The 22,835-nt window shown below is 38.4% G+C and overlaps 1 protein-coding gene across 1 annotated transcript in view; it reads right to left on the bottom strand.

The window, feature by feature from the left end:
• Window positions 1-1,345: 1,345 nt before the first annotated feature.
• The window catches only part of DKK2 (dickkopf WNT signaling pathway inhibitor 2), a 107,511-nt gene continuing 86,021 nt past the window's right edge, over window positions 1,346-22,835 (bottom strand). Inside the window, exons 2-4 of the mRNA XM_036409680.2 lie at window positions 7,907-8,057; window positions 6,244-6,399; window positions 1,346-3,418 (exon numbers count right to left, since the gene is read on the bottom strand). Coding sequence (XP_036265573.1) covers window positions 3,168-3,418; window positions 6,244-6,399; window positions 7,907-8,057 — 558 coding nt within the window. The 3' untranslated portion in view covers window positions 1,346-3,167. The remainder of the gene's footprint in view (window positions 3,419-6,243; window positions 6,400-7,906; window positions 8,058-22,835) is intronic.

Genomic DNA, 22,835 nt, shown 5'->3' with positions numbered 1-22,835 from the left:
AGACTATTTATAAATACACTTAAGTGACTAATTAGTAATGTGGGAATTACTTCAGCAGTGCTTGAGGGATCTTCAACTCTGACCCGTAGCTCTGGGACTGTTTCAGCTTCCTCAAGCTGCCATGGCTATACTTAATCTGTCCCACTATGTCACAGAATGTTTATTTTCCCACATTTTCAGCCCATTACCATCTCCGGTATAACATGGGCTCTTACAACTACTCCTGGTCTCATAATTGGTGAGTCCTGTTTGTCACACACTCCTGACATCTCTGTGCTCAGGAAGCAGAGGAAAGACCTTTCCAGGAAGTAGGTTGGAGCTCACGCAGGGCCAGGTAACTCAGTGTAGCCATACTGTAGGGGTGTCGAACTCAATCAGAGAAAGGGCCAAAATCTAAAATCCAGCCTAAATTGCAGGCCGAATGGTTTACTGAACAGTCATAAACTGTCATTGTGATGGAAACGCAGCAGAGTGCAGTGATGACAGCGCGGTGCGGGCCACATTGCAAGGCCTGGCAGGACGGATTTGGCCCGCGGGCCTTGTGTTTGACACATGTGCCATAGAGGGACAAATATATTTTGTATTTTTTTTTTGTGCCACAGGAGAATGAATCAATATTCTAAGCATGCTGGCATTTCTACTTTGAAAAAAATTTAATCTGGAGAGATGATTATAAGAAACACGCTAGGGGGCTTCAAGAGTTTTTGAAGAAGTGTGTAGGGAGTCCAGGTTTTAAGATGTTCCAAAAAGCAAAATGAGAATAAATGGGTGGAAAACATAAGCTGGAATACATTTATGAAAAAATAACTAACAATTACAGCTGTAATGCCATGAAATAAGCTACCTTCAATAACAGCAAACGGCCTCAACCATCTTATGGTGATGCTGCCCAAGAGATTTCTACTCAGACTGAAAAATCAGACCCAGTCCAGTTGAACTTTGAAAATCTATGATTGTATGAAAACTTTTCCCATAAGAAAAACAAAAAAAAGAAATTTAAATTCGATTTTGAAGGAGAAAAATTTAATATATTTTATCTTATTTATACATTCCCCCTAAATTACAAAGTCAATTGCTGCAAATATATTCTGCTACAAAGCTTTCTGTAAGAAAAATCTCTATAAGAACATACATCTCATTAACATTTCCTGTAAATAAATTACTTCAAATAATAATTTTTGAAGGGATGTACAGGAGGGAAATAATGCAGAAACCATATTATAAATGTAATTGTTGCATAGGAAACATTTGACAGAAATGCTCAATTTTTATGTTGCCAAGCATGTAGAATCCTGTTTGCACAGACTTTGGTTATTGAATAGGTTAGTTGAAAATTTTTGTTTTCACAGACATATGGAGGAAACGTAAATCTTAATTATCCTAGTAAATGTGTGTGAGAAGCTGAAGGTTTTAATAGACATGGAGGCTCAGGTTCAATTACTCTTGGGAGAACTTGAATTTGAGACTAAAGATAAAGGTTAAGTAAAAAAAAAAAAAAAAATTTTTTTAAATTAAGGAGTGACTTTAAGTTTATAAAAGAAAAGGTCAAAAGTAACAACTATACATTTTTACCTTATGCTTTAGACATAATGTTTGAAAGTGAGTAAAGAAAAAAAAAGATAAAATGGTTTCAAAGAATGAAGAACCTGTGGTTTTTATAGGTTAGCAATATGTAAATCCTACAAGTTTTTCCCTCATATATATTTTTTATCTCAATGGATGCAGAAAACAGAAACTGTATCTTTGGGAGGAAAGAAGTTGTAGGGAAGGTTGATGCAGAAAAATCAGATGTTGCTACCAGCCATGTAGGAGCTTATTGAGGGCAATGGAATCTTACTATGCACTCCCTGTCTTGAGAGTTCATTTTGTGAAAACTCCTCATATTATTTTAGGACCTCAAATGTATAAAATATATACTCTGAGGTCAAGTAATGACCTCACACTGTTCTAATCTGTGTGGTAAGTATTTTGAGATCTCAGATCCCATAGGAAACTCCATTTAAGTTGTGCAGCCTTGGGTTCAAAGATGAAAAGTCATGTTATGCTTCAGGCATGTCTATGCATTGCCCAAACCTGGATACTGGACAGTTTCCCCCATTTCCTTGCTGACTCCAGTGCAGGAGAAACACAGCTCCAGTCCGCACCCCACCATACCGCAGAGTAGGTAAGGAATAAGTGTGCTTACCAGTCTAATGCTATCAACAATAGGGAATGCCAACGCCTTAAAAAGTACTGATCTCTCTAGTAGCCGGGTTTCCCATATATTCTGGATATCTTTAAAAAAATTGTAATCTGTGAAAATTCTTCTCTGTGCTTTACACAATTACTGGGGTTAGGTTGGAAAATATCATGTATTCATGGTAGGAATCACATACAATCTAGAAAGATGAAACAATATCCCTTGAGAATCTGAATGGACTACTTTTGTCTTGTTAGGCTGGTTCTTATTAAGTATAGATGAACGTAAATATTGAAAACAGAAATAAGCAGTTTGAGGGAAAACAAGTTGTGTGTTGTTGCTTTTTTTTCCTTTTTTTTCTTTTATAAAAGCCTTGATGGAAGACCTGCAATAATTTTGAAGTTATTTGGAAAATATCAACTGCTTTTTTTTTTTTTTGGGGGGGTGTGTCTACCAAGGCCTTTGATGGAACAGTAAAAGCATGTTCCAAATTAAAAGGTGATCTGTGCTACAAATGAACTGCTTCATTTCCTATTTAACAATTATTTTTCATGTTTTACATTCTATGTATACCAAGATACACTGGGAGTGCTTTATGAAACTATAACTTGGAGTAGAAATATGGCTTTTAGGTTATTTTATAGACAATCTCCTATCTGGAGGAAACTGATCCTCCAGCCCAGCCTAAACTCCTCGAAAGTCACATGGTCAGTAATTTTCACTGTACTTTCTTTTTTCCAGTAATTGCATTTTCACACGTGTGTACATTATTTACATAAACAAGCTGAATAATGGAAACACACTCGTTGTACTACATTTGTCACCCTTTACGATAGACTTAGTTCTCTTTTTCTTTCTCTCGCTCTGTGATTCATATTCTTATCACATGCCTTGCATTAGCCATTCTTCTGAGATCCAAATCCTCTGTGCTATGATGCACATAAATGCACAGATTCAGTCTGCTCGTGCTGCATGTTCTCCAAAGTGATCATATTTTTTGACACACGTGGAGTCTGGCTTTGGAGGAGTAGGTAGCATCTTTCCATACTTTACAAGACAGGCCCTTGGCGCAGTCACACCGCTGGAAAATTTCCAGCCCGTGAGAGCCCTTCTTGCGCTGTTTGGTACAGACTTCCCCCTGATGGAGCACGGGCTTGCAGATTTTGGTCCAGAAGTGACGAGCACAGCAAAACCCTTCCATGCAGTCTGATGATCGCAGGCAGGGGTCTCCTTCATGCCCTGCAGGATGATGACCAAAATATGTCACCTCAACACTTCAGAACAGTTCTACTTTGCAATCAGAGCACATAAAGTAGTTTACTTATGCTATCTTCATAATGCCTTGGGTTCACAGCAATGGGCTCTTCCTCTAATCTGACCAATCCATTAGTGTTTATATTCATGTTTGCTGTCTGAATATCAAATTTAACAAACAGCTAGACTGTACTTTATCTTCTCTTTATTTTTTCATCTGCCACTTCTAGATAGTTCCCTGACCATTATTCTTTCTCTTTTTACTTATTGAGTGAAAGTAAGAAAATAAAAAGAATTGCTTTCAAATTAATTAATTTTATACCTTTCTTGAGAAATGTAAATAAATTGAAGGAGGCAGCTGAAATTCTCAGGAATGCCTAAGATCATGCATCAGAGTCTAGCCAGGAAAATGGGAACGATTCTTCAAACTATAAGGAATTTAATGCAGATAGCTGGTCACATGGGTAATGGTAGGGCTAAAAAGTACCAAGGGATGCTAAAGCAACACAGCGGAAAGCCACTACCACATTCAGGCTGGAGAATGCAGAGGAACAAAGGATAGCAGAATAGAGGACTGGGCTCACTAGCTGGGATGAGAACTCATCAGTCCCAAGTGAAGGGACTGAAACCCCAAGGATATACAGCTCTGCCAGAAGCACTACTGGAGGCAGGGAAAACATGTTCACTTTTTCTTTCTTCTTCCTCTCAGGATCCAACCACAGCAAAACCGATGTGGCCAGAGCCACTGACAGGGAGCCTAGGAAATGCAGTCTAGAAAAGGTTGTGATACAGAGAAAGGGTGGAAAGCCCCAGGGCCAACCAAGAAGCCATCATAAAAACCATGTGGAGCTCTCGCTGTTATAGCTCAGTTAGCTGGGAATCATACTATACATCAAGAGATTGCCTGTTTGATTCCTGGTCAACGGACATGCCTGGGTTGAAGGCTCAATCCCTGATAGGGGGTGTGGAGGAAGCAGTTGATCTGTTTGACTCTCACACATCAATGTTTCTCTCTCTCTCCTCCTCTCTCTCTAAACACACACACACACACACACACACACACACACACACACAAAACATGTGGAAGCACAAATCTGTGTATTTAATTCATAAAAAAAATGATTAAGTCAGCAAAGAGCCTCCAAACATCACTGTTGGGTTGATGTGTAACCTGTCTAAAGAAGGGGTCAGCAAACTTCTCTGTTACATATAAATTGGAAATAATGTTTGTTTTTTAGATCATATGTATCACAACTCTTCAATTCTGCTGCTGTCTTACAAAAACAGCCGTTGATGATGCCTAAATGAGTAAGTCTGTGATACAATAAGAAATTATTGAGAGAAACAGGCAGCTGGACAGATTCAGTTACTAGGCCATAGTGTGAGAATCCTGGTCAAAAGGGTTTTCTGTCATCCCAAATGTAACCAATCCAACTGTATAATATGGACACAACTCACTAGCCATCAGCATAAGATTTCTTCCTTTTACCCATTATAAAATTACATATATAAATACTTAGCAAATTTCAAAGTACACAATGACATAGACATCTTTGAATAAAGAGAAATACTCATGTATTAATATTAACGATTGCATGTGAATTTGGTGGAATAGTAATAGGAGACATGGGTAAAGGATTTAGGCCTTTAGGAGTGTCCACAAAGGATAATTGAAAAAGAATTGTCAATCTCTAGTCCTATCCACATGACCATTTGTATTTCAGGTCAGACTAATAGGTCAGTATCCTGTATAATACTCTCCCTGAAGAACATGAGAATATGGGGAAATAGTTTTAGTGCTCAAGCAAGTTGGGGAAATACAGTATTTTAAGAAGTTAATCAGTTTTCCTCATTGCTGGACTTCTCAGAGCCATCAATAAAACAAAGTTTATTATAAAGTTCCAAAAATGGTGAGATATATTATTACAAAACTCTTGAACACAGAATACTGATTCACAGAATGTTTTGAAAGAGTCATGCCCCACAGAATAGACTTGCAAAAAGATTCCTTTAAAAATGGATATGTTTCATACTTTCAAAATTTTACTACTGGTAATATGGTTCATAGTTTCCAATTTAATGTTCAGAGATTAGACTTATGAAAAAAATTTAATATATTTTTTATTGATTTTTTTAACCAAAAAAAGGGAGAGAGATAGAGAATTAAAAACATCTATGAGAGAGAAACTTCAATCAGTTGCCTCCTGCATACCCCTTACTGGGGATGTGCCCGCAACCAAGGTACATGCCCCTGACCAGAATTGAACCTGGGACCCTTCAGTCCAAAGGCTGACACTCTATCCACTGAGGATTTATGGCTATACATAATTGCACTAGAAACCAATTATTCTTGGTAAATTATTTTATAAATAGTATGGTAGCTGGTTGTCTAGTGAAATAAAATTTCTAAATCTACAAAGGTGAGAAAAACTCAAAAACATAGGGATTTAATCATATGGAAGCAAACACTTTCCTATTTATTTTTCAGAATGCTTTATCCTTTGACATGTGACAAATGCTTGCATAGAAAATATCTTCTAAATCCCATGTAAAAAGACAGGGTTGTTAAGAAAATGACATAGTTGACCAGGCTATTGCAATTCTTGTAACACACATTTTCTAATAATTTAAGATCTCTAAGAAAGCTCTAACCATCCTCAAAATTAAGAATTAATAAATCCAGTTAAAATCTTGCCTTTAAACTATCTTCTTTGTACATTTCTAAAACCAATGTTATTGATTAACTATGTTTTCTGTACTTTTTATAAAACAATAAATAAAAGTAAACATAGAACTACAGTTATCCCTACCTTTTATGTGTGACATCTTAGTGTGTGGTCTTCCTAGATTCTGCCACCCCAAGTCGTGATTTGAGTAATGACCATGGTTTCGATCTCTGTGTCGAGTGCCATCCAGAGCTGGGATGTGAGGGGTCAAGATGCTCTCAGTGACTGGGATGCAGATACCTGGAGATGGTCAGGTAAGCAGTTAGTCATTCAATTCTACATAATGTGGTTGTTATCCATGTATTCTCCTGATTTAAAGCATGAAGCCATCTATCTATCTTCTATTTATCTATCTATCTATCTGTCTATCTATCATCTATAATCTATCTATCTATCTATCTATCTATTATCATCATCATCATCTATCTATCCACCTAACTACAATATCATTTATCCATTTGTTCATTTATCCATATATCCACCTAACTATCTCTTCATTTATCCATTTGTTCATTTACCATCTTACTAGAACTGAGTATTCAATAGTTTGGCTCCGTGTCCAAACTTGATTGGCATCCTGTCTCTTTCAAGACTAAGTGTCCTTGGGCAAAAATAGGAATAAAAACAGAAATTCATTTTACAAAGTTATTGTGAATACATGTGCAGGCTCATAATAGTGATATAGTGAAGTATTAAATTAAAGTTACTTATTCATACTTTAAAAATGTCTGTCCAGACATGCATATTTGGAACTCATGTCCCTTTGTTCAATCATCAGTACAATCCTAATCTACACTGTAAACCTCTCTAGAGTATGAGGTCCTCTTGCCTTTACCTCACGTATAAGGAATTTCCAGTAGGACCATGTCCAGAGGTGAGGAGCAAGTATAGTAACGTGAGCCTGCTTATGTTGTTTGTGTGACTAAGTGTATATTTCTGATCACCTTCTGCAATTATTTAGTGTTTTCAATACATGTTTGCCTATGGTTTTTCATTTTATTATTGCTGAATTTGTGCCTATAAATTAATTGAGATTGAGTGAAGTCACACATATGGAATGGCTGGGTAATGAACTCCTGTATCTCCTTTCATAGAAACCAATCACTTCATCACCATCTGAGTGTGCCAACAGGTAAGGCCATCAAAAGAAGACAATGAGTATATGAACCAAGGTATGAAATGTATGAAATTGAGAGACAGACTCACAATTGCGTTGCTAAATCACAGCAGGCTATTTTCTTTAGTCCTGTTGGAAGTCTTTGCTCATGCGCTGAGTGGAATAGAGCAACTACCCTGCTTCCCCAAAAATAAGACAGCGTCTTATATTAATTTTTTTCCCAAAGTTGCACTAGGTCTTATTTTCAGGGGATGTCTTATCTTTCCATGCCCTAGGTCTTATTTTCGGAGGATGTCTTATTTTCAGAAAAACAAGGTAGCTATTTACAAACAACTCTTCAACAGGGTAAATCCAACTCAGCATAGATTATTAAATACAGAAGGTGATTAAAACCTAAGAACACTAAGATTTAGAGGTAATACAGATAATCTTATAATCAACTTAATCTTATTAAATACAGAAGGTGATTAAAGCTTAAGAACACCAAGATTTTAGAGGTAATCCAGCCAATCTTAACGTAATGTTCCAATTCTCGCCTATGTGGAAAGACTCTTTACATGTCAGGAATCTAAAGAGAAGTAGCCTAACATGAAAACCAAAAAAACCATCAACACTAAGTGCTATTGTTACCATTATTGCAGCGGTTACCAGGGCAACACATGCCATCTCTATGGCAACGCTTCTTTTTCCTTCGGCACACCATGCAGGCTGAAGATCCCTGGTGGGGACTATGGCAGTATCTCCCAACTTCACATTCCTTATCACTGGTGCAAGGGTAAGCCTGTCAGGAAGTGGAAAACACCAAAAGCAAAGTAGATTAGATCTTTCAACACTTATGAAAAGTTGTTGTCACAAATTATGATGGAAAATAAGTCACAATATTAACATTGCATTTTGTTCTGAGCACAGATACTACACTTACTTAATTGAGAACCTTAGAAATATTGATTGTTGATGATGAAAAACATAAAGTTGATGATTTATTTTCATTGACACAATTTTGGATTAAAAATTAGACTTTGTACCCTGGCCAATGTGGTTCAATTGGTTGGGTATCATCTGGTACACCCAAGGGTTGACAGGTTCAATTCCCCATCAGGGCAAGTGCCTGGTTTGCAGGCTTGATAACCAGTGTGGAACATGCAGGGGCAGCCAGTCAATGTCCCTCTCACATTGATGTTTCTCTTTCTCCCTCTCTCCTCTTCTCTCTCTCTCTCTTAAAAAAAAAATAAAAATAAAAATAAAAATAAAAAAATAAAAATTCTTTTAAAAAATAACACCACTAACAATTTTTTTGCATTAATTCATAGAGCCATTAACAGTGACTTTGGGGGCTTGAAAACAGTTATAATTCTTATATCACCACTGATTTTAAGAGTGACAGTAACAGTCAGGGTAGCCATTCCACTTTCACCTGCTAGGTTAGAATGAGTGGAGGATTAAATAAAATAACAAAGGGCTGTGTTAGAACCTAAAACACATCTGCCTAATTATGGAACACATATTTTAAGAGTGATAGCGTCGAGGCCAGTTTGGCTCCGTGGATAGAGCGTCAGCCTGGGGACTGAAAGGTCCCTGGTTCGATTTCGGTCAAGGGCATATACCTTGGTTGCAGGCACATCCCCAGTAGGGGGCGTGCAAGAGGCAGCTGATCGATTGCTCTCTCTCATTGAGGTTTCTCTCTACTCTGTATCTCTCTCCCTTCCTCTCTTCAAAAAATCAATAAAATATATTTTTTTTAAAAAAGAGTGATAGCTCATGCCCTAGCTGGTTTGGCTCAGTGGATAGAGCATCAGACTGAGGACTGAAGAGTCCCAGGTTTGATTCTGGTCAAGGGCACATGCCCAGGTTGTGGGCTCAGTCCCCAGTAAGGGATGTGTAAGAGGGAGCCAATCAATGATACTTTCTCACCATTATGTTTCTATCTCTTTCTCCCTCTCCCTTCTTCTCTGAAATCAATAAAATATATTTTTTAAAAAGCAGAGTGACAGCTCACACTATCTGCCTGTGAGGAGCATGGAGCTGGAGCACTTCCAGAGAGGAGGTGAGCAGCAGCAGTGTCCTGAGTGCTGAGAGAGATGCTAGGCTGCAATCACATCCTCATGTTCTCAGGAAACAAACAAGCAGGCTCCTTACACTCAATAGCCCTATAAGCTACTGCACCTTTATTTACCCAGAAAGGAGTTCTGTTTCTACTTCCCTAACAGGTTATGTGTATAGAAGACTACTTAAGCAGTGTCATATTATAAAACAAACAAAGAAACCAACCAACAAACAAACAAACAAGCATATCCTTGTCTCTTGAAAATTATTGGAAGACTTAAAATGCCTGTTTTCAGAGAGTGGGAGTTGATATGTCACACCACACATCAAATTACTCATATTTTGAGATATATTGACAGTTAACAGGGGAGACTTATTTTCTATCTTTTTTTTTTTTTGCTAGTTCATTCCCCCCTCCCTGTATTTTAGATTAATGTATTTATTTTTAAGCAAGCATAAATGATATTAATATAAAACAGATACCATTATAATAATATTATTATTATTTAACAGGAAAAGGGAAAACTAGATAATATAGGCATGCCATTTATATAGCTTTGCCAAGGAAGTTGCAGTTAACATTCTCCAAGTCTGTCCCACAGATTGCTGGGGGAAAGAATGAAAAATAGATGCATGCCCATTAAGGTCTGGGGGATGTGGGGAGATGCCTACTTGTCAGTCACACCTGGGAACAAGTCAGTGGCCAGAATGGGCCTGGCCATTGCAAAATCTCAATACTTAACTCCCGAACAAAGGAGCCCGATCTCTCTCTCTCTTGCTGCTTCCTCCTGACCCCTGGCTTGCAGGGCTCTCATGGACTAAAGGACTTTAATTAGCCCGATGCTACATTGGACCCGGGTCCAACATGGAATGGAAACCTTGGATACTGTGGTCCTATTTTTGGCTTTGCTGGAGCCCTAGCTACATATTTTCCAGGACTGGTTTAAGGACAATGGATCTTTGCAACTCAAGAAATAGAATTCTGCCCTAGCCAGTTTGGCTCAGTGGATAGAGTGTGGGCCTAAAAACAGAAAGGTCCCAGGTTTGATTCCAGTCAAGGGCATGTGTGAATCCATCCCCAGTATGGAGTGTGCAGAAGACAGCTGATTAATTATTCTCTCTCATCATTGATGTTTCTATCTCTACCTCTTACTTCCTCTTTGAAATCAATAAAAATATATTAAAAAATCACACACACAAATGTGTTAAAGAAAGAAATATAATTCCATGCCAATGAAAACCATTTAGTTTCCCATGAGAGTCTTAGAAAGTTAATTTTCTAAAAATATGGTAAGAGCCACCCCACTCCCACTAGCAGTAGGGGAATTCCACCCACAGATTCCTCCAACAACGAAACTATGGGATACATGTTTTTTGTTTTGTTTTGTTTTGTTTTTGTTTGTTTGTTTGTTTTGAATTACCCCTTTATTAGACAGGAGTCTGGAGAGATTACAGGCCAAACCAACATTCTCAGCTCCTAAGATATCTGATCATATTTCCCATGCAGAATCTCGGAAGCTAAGAAGGGTCAGGCCTGGTTATTACTTGGGATACATTTTTTGTGATTCAGATAATGAATGTGATCTGAGTGCTTTATGAAATGAGGTTTAATGGCCTAACTCTGAATATTTGTTTATTCCTTTTGCCTTCTCTGTCCTTCTCAATCTCTTTCATTCTCCCTGTTTCTACCATCGCCCTTTCTGCTCTATACTACTCCTACTCATATGTGAATACACTGGGAGTATACATGAAACCCCCACATGTTTTTCATTTAGATTGGATCATCCGCAGTTAGAGGAAAGAAATATGAAGTTTCTGTATGAGTCTGAAAACGTTACATGTGGTTCTATGAAAAAAACAAAGTACTTATAGCTTCATTACAATGTACGGTTCACTCTCAAAAGAAAATAAAACATAGAAAAACCACTAACTTTAAATTGAGAATGCTTTTGAAGAACTGCACAGTGGCAATATCTGATGCCTGTATTAGTATAATTGAGCCAGATCAAGCTATAAAATGCATTTGCATATTATTATCCCATTCTGGAACTGCATTAGGCTTAAGGGAAATTTTGAATGAAGTTGAATTTGGAGCACTAGGCCATTTTTCAAGACTCCAAAACTGATGAAAACAAAACAAATGTCACTTCCTGACTTGCTACACTCTTTCCCCCAAGCATTTTACTCCCTTCATATTTAGACCCATTCATTTTAATTGAAATACAATTCACATGGATCTGATTCATTTACATCTATTTCATCAAATTGTTTTGCAAGAAACATTTGATGTCTTACAAGTTTTTTCCCTTCCTCAAAAATAAGACATGTTCTTTCAACAGAAATAAGCACGTGCTACCTAAAACATCATGCGCAATTTAGAACTCAAAACAACAAATCTTGAAGAGAATCAGAATATAAAATAATACTTAGTTCCAGTCCTAAAAAAAATAATCTACATGGTAACAAAAACAAGTTGTTTGCTGAAAGTAGTTATTTATTCAAAAATTGTGAAAAACACATTATCATCTTCTGGTGCTTAGTTGATAAGAAATGAAAAACATTTGCTATAGATGATACTACACAAAGTAATATGCAAAGTATTCTTCATTTGAATTGGAGCACAGTAAAATTCTTCAGAAAAAAAGCTCATTTCATCTGAGACAGTCTTTAGAGGGTAGGTAGTTTCATTATGTTTCAATATATCTTTTAAACAACTTGAACCAGAAATGACACAGGCAGAAAAAGTATGCAGGATTTTTTAATGAAAGATTATTGTTAATGTGAACTTATAATTGTAATGAAATCCAGAATATAATATTGAGAGGAATTCTTTGACAATTAAAAAATAAAATTGAATAATTGAAATGCAAGTCTATGCAACACAACTTCTAGTTTACTTATGAAAATCTTGGTTCCAATAAATAACTTTAATTTATGAATTAAATCAAGAAAGAATGAGACAAATTAATTGAAGCAGGTTTTTGAAAAAGCAGGTGATATTTGGGGGCCTGCTTGGCCTTCTGAAATCAGTGTCCCGCAGCCCAGATTCACTCAGCTATAGTTTCCCTTTCCCTTGCCATAGTCATTAGCAAGACAATGCAGAACATGAAAAAATACTATGAATCTGACACATTAAAAGCAAAGCTTGTGTTTTCAACCCAATGAACTATCTGTTAGTAAAGAGTTTTAAACAAATAATTTTCAACTCAAGTATGAGGACTATGCAGCCTGCTATTGAGTCTCCCTTACCAGATTAACCCATTTAGAATGTCTAAAGATGGTATCATAGTAGGCAAGAGAGGGGGAAGGGAAGGAAAAAGGGAGGGATGGTGAAAGAAGAATTTGGTGAAATATTTGTGAAGGATCCTGAAGAAGTGGTGACTGTGGTGATTAACAGAGCACTGAAGGGAATTATATACATTAATAAAAGTGGCATTCAGAAATTTTCTCATGAAAAATAATATTTATTTTCCATTTACTTTGGCTCCAAAAATCTGTTCCTGATCTGATTTGATGATGGGCTTATGACTAACAAAAAGTAAATTTGAGTGGCTTATTTTAAGTTTCCATTTAACAAACATAATAATATGCTTCCCTAGTATGTGTGTTATAAATGAATAGGAAGGCTGATTTATTTTACCTGCTGTGAAATGTTCATAGTGAAGTTTTATGATTCTTTGATATAGGCTAGTAAGCTAGGACAAGCAGAAAAGGAAACAGGCTGATAAACAGCAGTTTGCAGCTATCTATTAAATCCATCTTCCCTAATCTAAGGATAATTAAGAGTAAATGATTTGCACTGCTCCTCAACTAGAGGGTAACTAACTTAAGTCACCCTACTCAGAGGGATAGAGAGCAGAAATCTAATTAGTGCCACTTGCCAACTGCCAAGAACAGATGAAGTTAAGAAAATAAATCTCATTTTGATACATCAGCATAAAGCTGATGAATATTTTATTGATCCCCCCCCCCTAAACCGTCCCCTAGATGCTGAGTCTTTAAAACCCCTGAAAACCAAACCTAAGGTCCCAGGACACTCTCCCTTCCAGGGACACAGGAACTCACCAGCTCTTCTCCCCTCTTCCCTACTCTTCACCTCACAGGTATATGTCTCCTTAACATACGGGACCCCAAGAAGCTTGCCTCCAGGGCAGCAATGGGCAGCAGCAGTTCATCCCAGACAATCTGTCCCCAAGACCTTCTTTTTTATGACTTCTTAGTGAGCCAGGGAAGACCAGCCCAGACTCATGTCCCCAGCCCCTCTTTTTTTTTCACTGTCGCCAGCTTTAATAACTGTCCTCTAAAATTCACCTGCACAAAGTCAAGAACCCACACTACCGGCCGTCCCTGGGCAGACTCACTGAGGGGCAGGCCCCCTTCTTGGTAACATTCTCATTCACTTGACATTAGATGGACAGTCTGAGAAACAGTGATAGTCTGTGTCACTGTAAATCAAGTGATAGACTAAGGGAGAGACTGTAGTACACTTGTTTTATACTAAAATACTCCAAAACTGAATCAGAAATTGGGCTGAGTGAGCATCCAAGAATCATCACCTTCATGCAGAATCATTCTTGATTTAGGCTTGGTCACAATTAGGAGATGAATTCATTTTAGACACCTAATAATAGCAAGATGATGACGGATCATAAATTAAGAATGTCTGAGAGCTGTCCATGATCAGGCCAAAACCAAAGAAAATTTGCCCAATCCTCTTTCTAGGGAAAAAAAAAACCAACAACACAAAAACAAAAACAAAACAAAAAACGCAACAACGACAAAAAAAAAAAACAGTGTCTTTCATAAATAGCAGTGCTAGTTATCATTAAACCAAGACATGGACTAAAAAAAGAGAAAACACATTGGACACAACTGGGGGAAAAAATCCATTAGAAATGAGCATTTCTTTTTAGTACCAAGGTTTGTTTTCAGTCATTTACTCTGTGCTAATTTGGAATCATTATTTAACATTTTAGCAATGAAGTAAAGAGACTTCTGCAAGAAAGTCATCTGTGTGTGCTCAGCAGCAGGAACCTCGGAACTGCAGGCCTTTCTGCGAGTGTCATGGCTAAGCCTTCAGCAGTGATGGTTTAATGCACATGTAGAGAAGGTGTTGGAGTGATGACCTGGGAGCTGAATGTAGAGATTAGAAAAGTAAACTTGGCCCCTTCTCTTTCTAGAAGCTTCCAAATACCAACAGTATGTCCTGCTGCAGCTGTTGGAAAGACAGAATACTGGCAGGAAAAACTGAGGAGACTGTAAACAACATTTTCTAACTTCCTTTCTTTTTAGTTTTTTTTTAAATCCTCACCTTAGGATACGTTTTAATTGATTTTTTAGATAGCAAAGCAGTGAGAAACATAAATGTCATAGAGAAAGAGCTATCATTACCTCCCTATGCAGTCTGACTGGGGATTGAACCTGCAACCTAAGTATGTACCCTGATGAGGAATTTTGGTGTATGGGATGATGCTCCAACCATAAGGACTCATTCCCATTTCTTGACTTGACAACAGTTTTTGTCCAGATAAACTCAATGTAATCAAAATTATAAGCAAAAGCCCTTCATGCAAATAATAGCCCTATATAATAAAGAGGTGATATGAAAATTAACCATCACATCCTCACAAGATGGCTGCCTATGACCAGTCTGGCAGGAGGGTTAGTGAAGGACAACCAAATGACTAAACAAGCAGGCTGCATGGGGCAACCAGGCCAGCGAGGGGACATTTGGGAACAACTAGGCCAGCACAAGGGGCAGTTGGGGTGACCAGAACAGCAGAGGGGAATAGTTGGGGGCGACCATGCCATCAGGGAAGGGACAGTTGGGGGCAACCTGGCCAGCAAGGGGGGGGCAGTTAGGGGCAACCAGGAAGGCAGGCAGGTGAGTAATTAGGAGCCACCAGTGCAGGATTGTGAAAGGGATGTCGTACTGCCGGTTTAGGCCCAATCTCTGGGATCCAGTCTAAACCAGCAGTCGGACATTTCCTGAGGGGTCCCGGATTGGAGAGAGTGCAGGCTGGGCTGAGGGGACCCTCTCCCATGCATGAATTTCATGCACCAGGCCTCTAATAATTACATTATATTCTAATAAACAAAATAAAATGAAATGTTACTACATCTTATTTGAACTAATTGAGCCTTTTATTTTCAATTAATCTCAAAACTGCAGAGAGAAAAGTCCTATTAACTCCAGACTTTTTAGAGTTTAATTTATTCTTATTTTTCTATTGCTGCCATTCCTTGGAATATTCAAATGGAACGATGAAGTAATCAGTCCGCTAAAAACAATAAAATAAGAAAAAGTGTCTCAGCTATCTCAGCATCACTGGCTGTGGAATAAACATTTGGCCATAACTAAACCTTAGTTTAACTCCCAAGTTTTCAAAATAATGACATTGTTCCTGTTTAATCGTGGGGGCTAGGGTGGGGAAAGGAAGGGAGAAACATCACAAGTTGTTCATGTGGGATGACCACCCATCCGGATTTTTGCAAGACTGTCCTAGTTTTGTTGTTGCTTTAATCGGGACAATCCTTTGTCCCCACAAGCACTCTTTGTAACTACCTCGGAAGTTCTCTAAAGCCAGAAAAACATCATCAGCTGGGCAGGCAGAAAAAAGCCTGCAAGGGGTGGGGGTGGGGGAGTGGGAGGGTGGGCCATAGGGGTGGAGGATTGTGGAGGGTAGGGACCCAGCTGTGGCAATGAGAAACATTTAGGGTGAGTGTGAAGGTAGCGGCAAAGGGCTGGGGTCCCAAAGAAACAACAGAAGGTTGACGATTAACGTTTGGGAAACTAGATCAGACTGGCTTCCCCTAGGTCCTTAGAGTAAAGATTCATTTCCCTTCACAGACATTTTTTAGGAGAGATCTATATTTCAATGAACAAGCAAGGCATGCTTTGGTCATTTCTAAATCAAACCCAGCAATCCTTATTGCAACTGAGGGAGATGCAGTGGCATAGAGATCACCTGGCTCCTGTGCAGTTGAATCCTGCAAACCACAGGCTGCACAATTGGATCTTTTCCATCATCCACAATAGGATAAGAGTGCACTCGATGCATCTTTGAGGATTTCTGAACAGAAAGCCAGAGGATCGAGCTATATTAAATTCCAGGGGAGAAGCTCAGATACTTCATGATGTTCTGGAGTTATGCCATAGGTTCATTAAGGCAGCTGCTTGGTATTCATTCAATATTCAGTAATTACTTATTCAGTATTTATTTATTGAAGACCAATTATGATCCAGACACAACTGGCTCAGGGATGTACAAATATTTTGCCTGTGTTACCCATAAAATAACTTTGAAAAACAAATATCTCAGCATAAGTTTATGTTTATTATTAAACATTTTATAAAAAGAAGTTTGCGGTAATTTGACATGATTCAATTGATCAATACATATTGATCCTAAAATATAATACATCACAAGATATTTATCAATAGATTTTAAAAATTAAATTGTCTTAAAAACATTCAGTTAAGTTTTAAGATATACAAGCAATCACAACTAATTTGAATGTTCTGTATCCAGAATTTTCCAACTAGTGGGGCCAGGTCTTACTTTTTTTTAAAAGAATGTTTGTTGGTTGTTTGTTGTAACATGCACATTAAGGGAGAGGGAGAGAGAGAAACCCCCATGTGAGAGCAAAACATCCATTGATTGCCTCCTGCACATCCCAGACTGGGGATTGAGCCCAGCACCCAGGCATCTGATGGAACTACAATAGCAACCTTTCAGTGTGCGGGACAATGCCCAACCAACTGAGCCACCCCAGCCAGGGCCAAGTTTCACTTTTTAAAAAAATAATGGTAAAACACAGAAAGTGCCTTTGTGCAATTAGGATGCCTCAATCAACCATTAAAAGTATATTTGTTAAACTGATATTCCAAATTCTACTTTAGTTTGTCATCCAAAAGAGGTTTTCATACCTCTGGCTAATACAGTATATTAAGATTTGGAATGTGTGATTGTTTGGGTTTTTTTTTTCCTTCCCTTAAAATGGCAAAACTTACTTTAAACACAGGTGTACTCCTAGACAAATTTAAGCAAAGGAATAAAGGCAAGGTCTTTTCTAACTTCAGTTGTTCCACCCTGTGTGTCATTAAGCAGAAAGAGATTCCAGAGAATTCTCTACTTTGAACACAGACCACCTTCTCAATTGTAACATGCACATTATGTCTCTGGATCGCGAGGTAAATGGGAGGGTTAATCCATCCCATATGGTCTCAGTGCCTAGAGAATCTAAACCAGGCAGTTTATATGGCTAACATTTTTGCCTGTTTTTGACTCATTGTCCCATCATTTGGCATGGATAGGGCAACCAACAATTATATCCCATACTCAAAAAGCAGCTTCTCAGGAGTGCTTTTACACTCCTTATACTCCATATCCTATATAATCAGAGAGGAATATGCTAATTATCCATTACGCCATAATGTCATGACAAATCTGCAAGTGGTAGAGAGCTACAGGAGGGCAGCGCAGTGAGCTCCTAGCAGTGAAGTGCTACCAGTGGCAGTGGGTGGGTGGCCAGCTGAGGCAAGCCACAGTGAGCTACTCGCACACAGATTCTAGTACAGGGCTACTAGTACAATTACAAAACTCTTCAGCATCCTGTGATTGGTTGAGTGTAATTGTTCTAACCAAAACAAAGGAAGAAACTGTGCAGCTTCAAGTTTCCTTCCAAATCCAGGATTGCATGTCTGTAATATAATCCTTCAATTGTAGCCTTGCAAATTTCCCTGACCTCCTGGCCTTCAGAAAAGTAATATGGAAGGAAGAATTTTGGAGTTTTACTGCAATTTGAATTATGCAATTCATTGTTACAAGTGACTGAACTGAGTCTCAGTTTCCTCCTTGATAAGATGGATATAATTCATACCCTTAGCAATGTTTCCCTACTTATGTAAGTATAAAAATCTTATGGGTTTCTGTAAAAATTATTTGTTCACAGACCCCATAGAGACTCTAGTTTTATAGAAGTTGATATGGTCTGAGTATCTGTATTTTTTAAAAAAATACTGTTCTGGTGACCATATGATCAGGAAATATAAGAAAACACTGCTTTATAGAATTGTTGCAAAGATTAAAGATGTCATATATATGACATATTTAATATATATAGATTAATCTCATATATATGAGATTAATCTATATATATTAAATATGTCGTATATATATATATATGATAATATCTGGTCTACATGGATTCAATTCTATCTCTCACACAGACATAGGTCTAAGGGAGGGATTGGTTCCGACATCAATGTGAGTTTAAGAGACTCACTGACAACAACTATTCCCAGGCATGTTCATCTTCACTGTTATGATTTACCCATGGTTCTTAGGGGTGGGCTTGAAACTTTCTAAAACTATATGAAAAATAAAATAAAAGAACACATGACAAACATGTCAGTTCACTTTTTAGCAGAATCAGATTATCAGTGAAACACTCAAATTATAATATATATAACATTGCATTTGTCCAACAATTATTTGTTTGAGCTAGTGTTTATTGTCTTGGCTAAATTCATTTAGTATAGAAAATGCAAGCTTTACACTTCTCTAATCTTGCTTAATTCTCTTTTATTTCCTCTAGGAATTAATTAGGCAAGACATATTAAAAGGGCACTCACTATATTCTATACTGTTATTCTGATTTTGAGGAAACAGTTGATGGAAGCTGATAAAATTGAAAGATTGCTTTCTTTTATGGTTGGGAAGATGAAAAATCAGCACAGCAAAATATAATCCTCAATATCTTTTTTCAATGGAAATATTCTTAATTTCTATTTAAGAGCTACTCTAAGCCCTGAACTACTTTTAAACCAGTGCTTAAAAATATAAAATTGTTACTGCTCAAATTAAAGTCATAAGCATGAAGGCAGGCATCATTTTATTTCCCCCAAGAGTGCTGGGAAGATAGGCAATTATTTGAGAAGAAGTACCAACAAACATGATTATCTAGATCAGTGTTTCCCAAAATGTGGTACGCGTACCCCAGGGGTACAGGAAAAGTTTGGTGGGGGTACGTGTTGCACCGGAGTTTGGTGGGAATATGCACTGCACCGTGCTTAGCTGAGCCTGATTCTATGTTCTCATGAGTACGAGGGGTACTCAGCCTTACAAAAATTATAGAAGGGGTACACATATGACAAAAGTTTGGGAAACACTGATCTAGATGGTCAGAGCAAGAGGATTACCTAACACAGATAGCACAAGGATCAAATCAGCTAAGAAATCCTTTGATTAAAAAAGTAGGATGAAGCCCTGGCCTTTGTGGCTCAGTGGTCGAGAGTAGTCCCATGCACTAAGAGATCAGGGTTCGATTCCCAGTCAGTGCACATGCCTGGGTTTTAGGCTAGATCCCTGGTGGGTGTGTGGGAGCAGTTGATAGATATTTATCTCTCATTGATGTTTCTATCTTTCTCTCCCTCTTCTTTCTCTAAAATCAACAAAAACATATTTTAAGAAAATAGAATAGGATGAAGAGGTGGTTCATAGTTCTAACACAGAACTCTGCCTAAGCAAATCATCTATTTTTGCCTCTGCCATTTAGAAGAGAATAGTATAATAGTAAATAGCATGTCTGAGAAGAGTCTTGGACTGGGATCATAATCCTATAAAATAAAAGCCTAATATGCAGGTTGTTCCCTGGGATGGTCGCTCAACTGGGAGTTTGATCAGGAGACTGGGAGTTTGACCTCTCGTTATGACCAGTGCTGACCACCAAGGGGGGTGGCGCAGAACATGGCAAGCATCAGCTAAGCGTTGTGACCTCTTGCCAGCTACCTGGAGCCGGGGTGATGGGAACAGAGGTACAGTGAGAATGTGGAGTGTCCAGTGAGCTTGCTCTCACTCCCCCTGCTACCCTCCTCAGGACACCAGGGCTAGGCACTGGAGAAACCCCGCACTTATTTGTCCAGCACAACGAGGAGCCCGCCCCACATCTGCCTGGTCTATTCCAGGTGAGCCAGGCTGCAGCCACCCAAACTGCAGGGGCTGGTTGGGCTTCCCATGGTTCTTGCAGGAGCTGGTCTGTGTGGCTGGCTGGGAGAGCGCTCTGCCCGCCTGGCTTCCAAGAGGCCCATGCTATGCCCTGGCCCACAGCTTCCAGCTGCACTCACTGCATCTCTGTGTGGGAACTCAGGCGCTGTGAGTCAGGCAGAGGTAGGGCACGGGGTCCTGGAGGCCCAGTACTACCCATGGCCCAGAGGTCAGCTGGGACTTGCCCTTCCACACCAGATGCTCAGGCTTCTATCCCAGGCCAGGCCAAGGTACTGCACCTGTGTGCAAATTTTGTGTGCCAGGCCTCTAGTGATATCAAATACTTCTAGGAAATGGAGGGACAAAGATGCAAGTTATAAGTGCATCTTAGGACTTTATCTCCCGAGCTTTGAATAAGCCAGTTTGTTATCAAGAAAAAGGAGTGGATGTTATCTCATGGAAATGGTTATTTTGTCATCTTTTTTTCTCCATTTCCTAACTTGATTTCTTCTCTGGGTATTTCAAGCCAATATTGTTATAGCCTGTAATAGTTAAGGGTCTGCACTTTGTGCTATGTTTCAGTTTTATGTATTTGGAATGTTCAGTTGGTAAGGCAGACAGATCCCACATAAAAATACATGCAAGAAGCACTCTAAATATATTTATATCATCATGTATGGGTTGCAAAGTTCAGGACCAGCTATGTTTGAGAGAGTTTGAACCAGTCTCAGAGTTTCTAACATAATGACAGAGCTAAAGCATCCAGGTGAAACAGTTGTATGACTTCCTGACAGAGGAAATTACAATAGCCAAGGCCACTCATTTATTTCAGACACTCACAACATGATTGTATTGAAAAGCCCCAGCTTGGAGAGTACTTTTATTTTTAGTGTCTAATAATAGCAATTATATGACCACATGTTATTTATTAAAATAAAATACTTTTTTTTCTAAAAATAATCAATATCTCAATGCACACATGTTCTTACTTCTCAGCCTCCTACCCCCAGGAACCAACTTAAATTCTTATTGGTGGAAGAAGGGATGGAAGGAAGGGCAGCAAACACAAGGACAAAGAAAATATATGTCTAGTGAAAACATTGCATAGAGAAGGATGTCATTCATTGGCTTATTATCTACTTCTATAAAAAATATTTAAATATTTTGCTAGAGGGTTGGAAAGGGGGGAAATTCTGAGACAAATGACAGACCCTTTGGTTTATGTGACCCTAGAGTTCAAATCTCAGCCTCAGAAAGATACTCAATGTGTTAATAATCACAAAGCAAACTCATTGAAGATATTGGTACCCACAGCACCCATATCCCAGTACATCTGCTTGAGTGATAACCAGCACATTCTTAATAGTGCAAGAGTAGCTAGGTGACTTGTTCTTAGATGGGGAAAAATTAAATAATGTATCTGTACTTAATCACTTCCCCTCCCCACCTCAATGGCCCTTCCAGCCTGTACAAAGAGTATGCTCCTCATTATGCCTACTGCTTCTTTTGTTGGCTCTTGTTCATTAATAAAAATCTCCAGATATATTGGCATTGGAGTCTTCTTAACACCTCTGTGTCTTCCCTGATATTCCAGCAGACTTTGAAGCAAATATGGACTTTAGAATCTGAGGTTGGGGAGGGAGAGTAGGAAAGAGAAACAGAGTGCAGCTCAGGTAGCAAGGATCCCGCAAGGAGTGGGTAGATATGTCCTGACTCACACAATTATTTTGGTTAACAGGGAGTCTAGGCAAAAAAAAATTGAACAAAGTTATTCAGCCAAAGAGTTAATAGACTTTTTATACAACTTTGCTAGGGCCCATTTGTAATTCTATACATTTTTCATTTCCCCCTCACATCTAGTAGTAAAGTGTTTCTAGTACTCTGTTTGCAATCCTATCTAAAGTCTGTCCTGCTTGTTTGTTTGTTTGTTTGTTTGTTTGTTTGTTTCTTTCTTTCTTTCTTTCTTTCTTTCTTTCTTTCTTTCTTTTCTTTCTTTCTTTCTTTCTTTCAATCAGGGAGGCAGCTATGTTACAATAAAGATGACCAGAAAACTGTTTTGATTTCAGCACTGCATATGATTCCTATGTAACACCAGCATTTGAATTATACACTCCATATGACTGTATAATTTCACATGATGAAGTCAGCCACACTCTCTCATGACTGCATTTGCAAACATTTTCCTCTGCCGAGAACACCTTTTCTCCACATAATTCATCATCATAATAATTCCAATTCTTCATTCAGATATTGTATCAAGTAACTTCACTTTTGGGAAGCCTTCCAGGCTGGCTCCTCACGTCCAGCCTGATGTGAGGACTCCTTTTAACCTGTACTCTGCTTACACTGCATGCTCATCTGTACCATGATATAGATCACATTCTGTTGAGTTATTCTTCTGCCTTCTTATACTCTTTGATTACAGAAATCACATTTCATCTCTGTATTCCCAGTGGTCAGATAAGTTAGAATAAGTTAGGGTAGGATGAAGCTGGACTGTTAGCATTCCATGTTTTGTCTAGTAATGC

This window comes from Pipistrellus kuhlii, unplaced genomic scaffold (genome assembly GCF_014108245.1).
Source record: "Pipistrellus kuhlii isolate mPipKuh1 unplaced genomic scaffold, mPipKuh1.p scaffold_m20_p_1, whole genome shotgun sequence".
NCBI classification, from domain to species: domain Eukaryota; kingdom Metazoa; phylum Chordata; class Mammalia; order Chiroptera; family Vespertilionidae; genus Pipistrellus; species Pipistrellus kuhlii.
The sequence above is the reverse complement of the archived record's forward strand: the minus strand, read 5'-3'. Positions and strand labels throughout refer to the sequence as shown.